This window comes from Sinocyclocheilus rhinocerous, unplaced genomic scaffold, assembly GCF_001515625.1.
Source record: "Sinocyclocheilus rhinocerous isolate Xijiao unplaced genomic scaffold, SAMN03320098_v1.1 scaffold1382, whole genome shotgun sequence".
Lineage (NCBI taxonomy): Eukaryota > Metazoa > Chordata > Actinopteri > Cypriniformes > Cyprinidae > Sinocyclocheilus > Sinocyclocheilus rhinocerous.
This window is the reverse complement of record NW_015657958.1, coordinates 775,261-784,916: the sequence shown is the minus strand read 5'-3', so window position 1 is coordinate 784,916 and position 9,656 is coordinate 775,261. Positions and strand designations below refer to the sequence as shown.

General features: G+C 35.1%; 2 protein-coding genes across 2 annotated transcripts in view; one reads left to right on the top strand and one right to left on the bottom strand.

Annotated features, from left to right (window-relative positions):
* dok1b (docking protein 1b) overlaps positions 1 to 3,965 on the bottom strand; it is a 28,645-nt gene extending 24,680 nt beyond the window's left edge. Inside the window, exon 1 of the mRNA XM_016529808.1 lies at positions 3,531 to 3,965. Coding sequence (XP_016385294.1) covers positions 3,531 to 3,587 — 57 coding nt within the window. The 5' untranslated portion in view covers positions 3,588 to 3,965. The remainder of the gene's footprint in view (positions 1 to 3,530) is intronic.
* A 1,449-nt stretch (positions 3,966 to 5,414) lies between these two features.
* Positions 5,415 to 9,656, top strand: part of nagk (N-acetylglucosamine kinase) — a 5,300-nt gene continuing 1,058 nt past the window's right edge. The window contains exons 1-9 of the mRNA XM_016529775.1: positions 5,415 to 5,497; positions 5,696 to 5,780; positions 5,879 to 5,977; positions 6,062 to 6,203; positions 6,298 to 6,408; positions 8,328 to 8,440; positions 8,535 to 8,622; positions 8,699 to 8,796; positions 8,879 to 8,957. Of these exons, the coding sequence (XP_016385261.1) occupies positions 5,469 to 5,497; positions 5,696 to 5,780; positions 5,879 to 5,977; positions 6,062 to 6,203; positions 6,298 to 6,408; positions 8,328 to 8,440; positions 8,535 to 8,622; positions 8,699 to 8,796; positions 8,879 to 8,957 (844 nt within the window). The 5' untranslated portion in view covers positions 5,415 to 5,468. The remainder of the gene's footprint in view (positions 5,498 to 5,695; positions 5,781 to 5,878; positions 5,978 to 6,061; positions 6,204 to 6,297; positions 6,409 to 8,327; positions 8,441 to 8,534; positions 8,623 to 8,698; positions 8,797 to 8,878; positions 8,958 to 9,656) is intronic.

Here is a 9,656-nt window from a genome sequence, read left to right as displayed (position 1 = left end):
TACAGCAGAAAAAAATATGTTTACAGCCTGGTACAAAAAGTGGTGTGTCAGTGTCAGTTAGGCCTGTCACGATAACAACTTTTTGTTGTGCGATATATTGCCCCAGAAATAAATGCGATAAACGATATTATTGTCATTTTAAGACCATTTTATGCCATTGAATAAATAATAATAATATAACCGCATAATAATGCAAGAAGGCCTACACACTTTCAAATGACAATAAGCGTTTAATTCTTAAGTATATATTTAGATTAGGGCTGGGCGATATAGCTAAAAAATGTATGAACGATATAATGTTTCATATCACTCAAACAAATATCCCATTTCTAATGTTTTATATGCAATACCTTAAAAAACTTGAATAAATAGTAAATAAAAAATTTCTAACAAAAAGGGCAAAGTAACAAATAGAAAAAATAAAAATTCACAAATTCACAAATAACTTGTATGGACTGTATTGCTGAAAAACACAATCCCAGATGTCCGTATGCACAAAGGCACAGATCCCTAAACAAGGCCATATCTGCAGATGAAACTTTGTTTGTAGAAGCATTTTTTAAATTTGAACTAGCACCGACTACACCACTTTAAGTACGAGAATCTGCAAAAGACACAAGAGCAAGTGGAATGCAAAAAACATGGTGACATTCATTTTTATGTAAATATAATGGGCAATATATTGCGTCACCAAAAATGATTGAGGTCATGTCCATATATTGTGCAATAAGTAGATATATTGATTATTTCGGATAGGCTTAGTGTCAGTTTTAGGTCCGTGCATTTGGTCTTAAAGAGACAGCAGCCAATAATTACCCATTTCTGTCTGCTAATCAAATATCACCACAGCTCTAACAAAGATTAATCTGTATTTAACTTGTGCAGTGGGCACTATTGTGTTATTTTAAACTTATTACATTTCTGTACCTGAATGCTACTGTTACTGACTTTATTTGTAACTGTGTTTTGTTGTATTCATCTATGCTTGTAATTTGTGTAATTGTTCTTGTTTTATTACTAACTTTATTAGTTAAGCTAGTAGTTTTTGCTCTGGTATAGAAGTACTTAAATAAGCTTTCCCAAATTTATTTTTTATTTATTTTTTTCGATCAGTGACTCAAAATCCGTAATATGATCTGAACCGTGAGTTTTGTGATCCGTTGCACCACTATTTTTTATTTATTGAACAGAGTACTCAGTTACTAAATCTCCTTGAGCTGTAGGAAAAAGTAAGAGCAAGGCCAAAGCTTATATCACTCATCTTCTCTATACACAAACAAGTCTAAGGACTGGGACAGGGTTTGTCACAATATGTCTCACGTAATGACGCCATGCAGTAGAGGCCATGTTTCAAACATGCAGTGATAGCCTACTGTTTATTCTCCAGAGTTATGTAAACGTGTCCAAAAGGGTTAATACTCTATTTAATTTAGTTCCGGTTTTAACTTTTGGGACATGAAACTGCTCATACCTTTTCTTGGTAATTTTACACCTTTTTACACGCAGTGCTTAAGGTGTATGGTATGAAACAGTGCAGCATTAGAATGTTACAGAAAGTTGTTTAGCAACAAGCAACCCATTAAAAACTGAAAAAAGTTTGAAAAGGTGTTAGACAAAGTGAAAAAGTAACACTATGTTAAGAAGACTTATCTATGACTCATCTACTTATCTAAGAAAACAGATCTATGTTGTAGCATTTCCATATATGGACAAGCAGTTATTGAAACAGGTTACATGCTGTATGGCAATGTTATTCATGACCTCAAAAATATGAAAATAAAAAAAACTTATGCAGGGTTTAATGTGAAATATTGAAACATGACTCCACTAGACAGCAGTATGATCCGGTGTGATTCAGCCATCACACTATGAATCTATCATCACCCTCTGAGCCTCTAAAGAAGAGTCACCATGCACGCAAGATTATTTTTAGCCATGTGTTATTGTTGACAAGATATCTTGTACTTGCTATTAAACTATGCTAAAACCTTCATACAAGCTTACTGTGCTCTTGATCGGAGTAAAACCTACATGAATGAATGGCAGCATTAAAGTCCATCAATGCTCAATTTGAATTTCTGCTGTTGCCTGAGGGTAAAAGATATGTAGCTGTGCTCATAATTTGCTTACTTCCACATAACAAAGAAGTTTCAGACAGAGGAAGTGGATAATAAATTAATGACAAGCCATTGCTCCAGCAAATGTTTTTGATCCAGCACAGGTCTGACTGAAGACATGTGACTCATATCAATGTCTAAAGAATGACAAAAATACATGCCTCACATATTCAATCAGAGAGAAAACAAACAGAACCTTTTGTGGTAATGCGTCTGTGATGCAGCATTTTCCACTGCACATGGACAGTCAAGAGAGTGGAAATTATTTAGACACAGCTGTGCCGTGTGTATGTGTAACCTACTCTTGGTTAGTGGTTAGATATCACTCACAAGAACGAAAAGGTTGTTTGTCCAGTCTTAAATCTGTGTTAAATCTTATGTAGTTAGTGGCGCAAAAAACACAGAATATGCATGCTGAGAGCTGAAATCTGAAGATGCGTGTTGTAGCACAGGGTCTGATGTACTCATTCATGTGACCATCTCATGCGAGGAGTCATCACTCCTTCTTACTCTTTATGAAACTATTTAAATTGTCTTTAAAGTTAAGTTTATATTTAGAAACGTTAACATATAAAATTGCGGTCTTTTCTGGTAGATGTTGTGGGTCCTCTTTCTGCCACTCTCTATATGATTGGATAAATTTGAATTTGTAAATGTAAAAACAAAAGGCTCAGTGACGTGGTGCTCATTTTTGTCTGGGCCTATAAAGTTACTTAAAATGCATTTAAAAATAATTTATCTTAATTTAAGTCTCATTAATATGCTAATTTTTTTGGAAAAAAAGGGAGAGAGAAATGTTACCTTATGTCATTTGGCATACTTTTTCATTGTATTTCTACTTTAAAAAAATAAACAGTCAAGCAATTAAGTTTTAAAATATTAGTGATATTTGTTTTGTTGTCATGTGACAAGAAAAGCTTAAAACACAGAGGACATCATTAGACCCTCATGACTGGAGGTCGTCGTTTTTTTTTGCCACATATTTTGACCTTTCATAAAAGAAGTCTAATACTAATCATAAAAAACTAAAAATCCTCTTGCTTGTGATGTTTCAGACATATTAACAGATTTTTTTAAAAATCTGTTAAATTTGTTAAAACAATACTTTCAGCTTGAAAAAATATTTGACATTTGCATTGCAGCTTTGCATACTGACGTACCTATTTAAGGTGCAAGAAAAGTATTGTATTTTCGTTATTTATTTATTTATTTACTTAATGGTTACACCATATGACATTTTGAGTCACTGAATTAAATTAGTGAAAAAAGTATAGAACGTTTTTCAAACGTGAATACAAAGATTACATATCTAAGAACTTGGCACATGTGTTTAAACTAGTAAGATCCTCAGGTTTATCATGTCAGACATCTGTTATTGCCTCTTCAATCAAACTCTATGCGACAAGCTCTTACCTTTCCAAACTTCTGATGCTGGACGTACAGTTGTCCCTCCTTAACGTGAGTGTCCATTTTCAAAATACTCTCTCGCTGCACAGCAAGATAAACGATTATTATATATTTCTCACTCTTTCGACTTTTTCCGATTTCCTACCGCGCGAACTTCCGCTTGGCAAACTTTTACTTCAGGGGCGTTTCGACGGGAATTCATTAAAATTATTCTAGAAGTTAAATTAATGTTTGGATGGGGAAAATCAAAATGTTAAAACGAAATCTTTTCATGCTGCTGGTCCTGGATTTTGAGACGCTGCTCTGCTGCTTATCTTTCTCTCTCTCTCTCTTTCTTTCTCTCTCTCTCTCTCTCTCTCTCCTCGCGATAGAGGAAGCGCGCGCCCACAGCCTTTCCTCCCACCTACTCCTCAGCCCAAACACAGGCAAAGCATGACGCCTGAAACCTTTTCACTTGCAATTATAACAATTTTTCAAAACGTATGTTGTCATCCCTGTTATAATGTTGTCAGTGAGAAATCACAAGACAGGTGTAGTTACTGTGTTTACATCCATGAATTAATTCTGTAATTGCATCAACAATTAGCATTCATTTAGCATTGCAATAATTATGGTGCTATCATTGGCAAATGCAGGGTGTGCTGCTGACTTTCATGATTAGTCCTTTTATTTTTTAGAGGAGAATGCGCTGTTTGGTCTAAGCCTTTGATCCATGTCCTTCATTGGGCTGCTTCTCATACATGCTGCTGCTCACACATGTTTGCATACTGGTTTGTTTTTTCTTTAATTCTCAATCTTGTACTGTGCATGTCGTGCAAGCATAAACATTTGTTTTTCTGATATAAATTAAACAGTGCATTGCATAGCACCACATGCAAATTGTGGTGTTAATGTCACTGTGATACAATTGTGATAGGTATGGGAGTATGTATAATGGGTTGAAGCAGTAATAAGAGGCTGAAAACATCAGCAAAAGTATTTTTATGATGTATAGCTGTCATAAAGTTATTAAACCAGAAAGCAGAATAAATAAGTAAAATGAAATAAAATGCCGTCAATAACTTGTGAGACCTGGATAATTCTAAGAGTGAAGAACAGAATCAAAAGCATCTGAACTACTACAGTAAAGTTGGTCTCTGTGATTCAGAGATTTATGTAATGCTTTACACAAGTGCATGTCAGCAACTTTTGGCAGATTTCATTGTAAGGCGTTTTCATTGTAAAATATTATTTCATCTTCATATAGATAGTGAGACAACATGTGAGTCTGCAAAGAGTGAGTCACAAATGCAGAGGGAGGCAGGGAAGTAACACGGCTCACAATGACAGATGTCAGCTCGACATTTACATTAGACTTTCCTCGTTTAAACTGTCATTTGTAGTTTTTATTATTATTATTTTAATGATCTACTTTTAAAAATAATTCATTATATTCTGTAACTGTATTTGTATTTTGTTGTTGTCTTGTATCAATCAGCATCAAGGATGCATTTGTAAGTTTACAATAAAATTATGTAAATGGAGAAAAGAAAAGAAATATTTAATGAATTGACAAATCTAACGTCACGTGATGCTGGGGACAGCAAGATTCGTTTAGTCATGCTGCCATCTGTTGGTCAGAGTGTGTAATCTATGTATGTTTTTATTTTATTTTTTATATATTTTTATTTATATTTTATTGTTTAAATATGTTTCTAATTATTTGCTTTACTACAAACAAACAATTTTTGAAAGAATTTGGGGGGGGGGGAGCGAAAAAAAAACCCGAATCACATTATCTTGTTTTTTAAATATAGACAGATTATAAAAATGGGTGTGAATCGAGATTTTATGTGGCTTTAGACAGTAAAAATGGCTTTCTGTCAAAGTCCGAGTGTTATTCACTGAAAGTTGACTCTAAGCAGCTGACTGAGTGGTCATGTGACTAAAGAGGAAGCAGGCGAGATGAGCGCAGTGTACGGAGGAGTGGAGGGGTGAGTTTATGACAAAACATTGTTATTAAAGCAAATATAAGCCATACTTTAATGACATTTTAACATATACACGCTTATTAAAATATCTATATTTAATATTTAAAAGCTTCGCTCTAAGCGCGTGCCTCGTGCCAGTTGTTTGAGAGAAAGTGTCAGTAGCTTCAAATGAACGAGACACAATATTCTCTACTTTGACAGCGGTGGGACACACTCTAAAGCAGTACTGGTTTCTGCTGAGGGACACATCCTCGCTGAGACAGATGGACCATGTACCAATCACTGGGTGAGATCAGAGAACGTGCTTTAATATGTACTTAAGTCAGCTTGTGTGTACTTGAGTGTGTATGTAAATATATTAACTTTTTTTCTATTAATTTATAGTTGGTTGGTGTTGATAATTGTATTAATGGTATCAATGACATGGTCCAGAGGGCTAAAATCAAGGCAGGGCTGGACCCGGACACACCAGTTTGTTCATTGGTGAGGCGATGCATCAGTCAGTCATCCTCAACACATTCACCTTCATCGTGTTGCTTTAAAGTTGTATACATTGTGTGTTGAAAGGGTATGTCTTTAAGTGGTGGAGAGCAGAAAGCTGCTATCCAGAAGCTGATTGATGACATGAGGGAGCGATACCCCAAGCTGAGCCAAAGTTATTTTATTACCACCGATGCCATTGGCGCTATGGCCACTGCCAGTGACTATGGTTTGTGCAGTGTCTTTGCAATTGGCAGTAGTAGCTAATGGATTTCAGGACATAATTGTCATCGTAACCCTTTCTGTCTGTCTTTTTGTCATAGGGGGTATAGTGGTGATATCAGGCACTGGTTCGAACTGTAAGCTGGTCAATCCAGATGGGACACAGGTTGGCTGTGGGGGTTGGGGTCACATGATGGGAGACGAGGGCTCAGGTAACTAGGGCTAGGTTTTGACACAAATTTCACGATTCGATTCGATTCTCATTAACAAGTTTGCAATTCGATTCGATTACCAATTCGATTCGATTTGATTAAATATCGATTATTTTGGATATAATATATATAGAAAAAAAATCTCTCAACTAATGCTTTAAAATATACATGAGAGTCAGTTGGTACTACATTTGCTATAAAATTGAAGGTTACAATTGACTGATTTGTAGGCTATACAACTGCAAAAATTACACTTAATGAAGTTTTTTAAATAATAAAGTTACAATTACATAATGATATTTCTACTTCAATTCGTTTTTTGAAATATAAACATTTAAATGGTGGCTGTCATAAAAACTTGATGGATTTATTCAAACAAATTAAACATTGTTTATATTGAATATGTTAGGCTATATGGCACATATACAGTATTTAGCAAAATGCCCCTCTCCAGTTTATTTGACTAATGAGTTTTTGGTCACCGAATAACGTTTTTTCTGAGGTAAATGTGACGTTACGCGACATTGTTTACAAGCCGTTATATTTTGACGTGTTTGCGCGGCTGAAACACTGATTGAGCTTTTACATGAGACAGGATAAGGATTGTAAAGTTGTACTCTTTCTTTTAACTTACCTTCGGATGTTTAGTCATGTTTATTTTGTGCTGAAACTGGTATTAATGTGGAGGAGATGATCAGTTCACGTGCGCCTCGTGCTGACGCGTCTGTTGAAATGAGGCGCTACAGCGATCTGTCACTCCACATTAAACAGCGCCAAAACGGCATTTATTGTTTAAATACTGCAATACAATGGACAGAATTTAAAATCTGAGACTTTGTTTCATATTAAAAGTACTAAAGCACAATGCTTATTGCGATTAATTGGTTAGGAATTGCCCTTCAATCAATGTTCCGTACATTAACTGAAAACAGGCGAGAATAATCGATTCTTGGGATTTAAGAATCGATATCGTTCCGTAAAAATGAGAATCGATTAATATTGAGATATCGATATTTTTTACCCACCCCTACAGGTAACCATATGGAAAGAGAAACCGATTGACATATCAGCAATGTGATCACACACACCCAGTCTTATCTTAGAAAGATGTTATCTTATCTAACAAATGAATTCCTTGCAAAGGCCCCAACCCCTTACATGTCTCAATCAGCTTCCTAGCTCGTAAATCATTATTTTGTGACCAAAAAATGTGGGTGTTGGTAAGAACCCTGCTCACTAAACATTGGATAACTGATGAAACATGAAAGTGTCCTCCTTGTACAACATCGGTACTAGTATTTCTGAACAACAGCAGAGGAGATATACATGCATACCTGATCAGACACAAACCCATCCTGTGTTAAGCATCGCCTGCTTGCCTAATGGGTAACCATTGTACTAAAATAAGGGTTCGCCAGCTTGGTAAGACTTCATCGTTTGACAGATTTGGAAAAAGTAATAGGCATATTCACAACTGTTTGGAAAGTTTGGGGTCTGTTTTCAACGTTTTTGAAAGAATTATCTGCTTTTATGTGATCGGTAATAATGTAAAAACTGTGAAATATTATTCAAATTTAAAGTATATGTTTTTTTCCCCCTATTTTAAAATGTTATTTATTCCTGTGATGGCAAAAGCTGAATTTTCATCAGCCATTACTCCAGTCTTCAGTGTCACGTGATCCGTCAGAAATCCTTCTAAAATGCTGATTTGGTGCTAAAGAAACATTTCTTATTATAAGTATTGAAAACAGTTCCGCTGCTTAATATTTTTGTGTAAAAATGATAAATTTTTACAGGATTCTTCATCTAACGGCAGTCTGTATTGGCCATTTCTAATCTGATCGCCCGTGATAGGTGTTATTACTAGATGTGAATGGGGCCTAAGCTTTTTCTTTCTCTCTGTCCTTATCTTCCTGTAGCATATTGGATTTCTCACTTGGCTATTAAAACGTTTTTTGATGCCAGAGATAACCTCGTCACATCCCCTCATGATATCAACTATGTTAAGAAGGCCATGGAAGAATATTTCCAGGTTAGGACTCGCTGTTCTTTTGATGTAATCTTGTGCTTAATTTGATACTTGAATAGAAGTGATGGTGCTTCCTTGTCGTTTTGTTCATCCCCAGGTATCGGACTTGATGGGAATGCTTCCTCATTTGTACAGAATCTTTCAGAAGTCACATTTTGCAGGGTTCTGTAGGAAACTAGCTGAAGGTATGCTGCTGACGTGTGGTGTGAGGTTGTGTGCATGTTATGCCACACATTATGACTCTTTGTGATTGTGCATCAGGTGGCAGTGCTGGTGATGCTTTGTGCCAGCACGTGTTCACAGAAGCTGGAAAAGCGCTTGCACGCCACATTGTAGCAGTCCTTCCTAAAGTACATCAGGTAAAAAAAACCTCACAGCAACACAGCTCACTCACTCTGTTTCTTTTTCTTATTTAATCATTTTCATCTCTTGTTCATTTAGGATCTGTTTTCTGGTGAGCTTGGCTTGCCTGTTCTATGTGTCGGTTCTGTGTGGCGCAGCTGGGAACTGATGAAATCTGGTGCGTAACGTCTTTATAGAGCTTTTCAGTTTCCCATAATTAATTTCACATGAGACTGTTTAAATTAGTGATGTAGAAATTATGTAGTGATACAGAAAAAAATAAGGGCTGGTAATTTCTTTTTTATGGCCTTTAGCCAGTATGCATTCCAGTATTATATTGTAAATTGTTATTGTTTTGCCAGTATAAAACAAATGTCTACATGAAAGCGCTAATCTTTATTTTTTTTTTTACAGTGCTTCAAGTTTTGATCAGGAATCAAAACATTATAATTTACAGTAGAAAAGATGGATAACTTTGAAATTTACACTGTTTGAAAAACTTATATGAAAAAAATCAATATCAGATAACAATTTTAATAATTCACACACACACACACACAATATATATATATAATGCACAATATATGGGGGAACATATCCGATATTACCTTGGGGAGAAAAAAAAAATATATATATACATACATATATATATATATATATATATATATATACACGCACACTACCGCTCAAAAGTTTGGGATCAGTAAGACTTGTAATGTTTTTAAAGAAGTCTCTTATGCTCATGAAGGCTGCATTTATTTGATTAAAAAAACAGTAATCTTGTAATGTAATGTTATTACAATATAAAATAATGGTTTCTATTTTATTATACTTTAAAAATATAATTTATTTCTGTGATGCAAAGCTGAATTTCCAT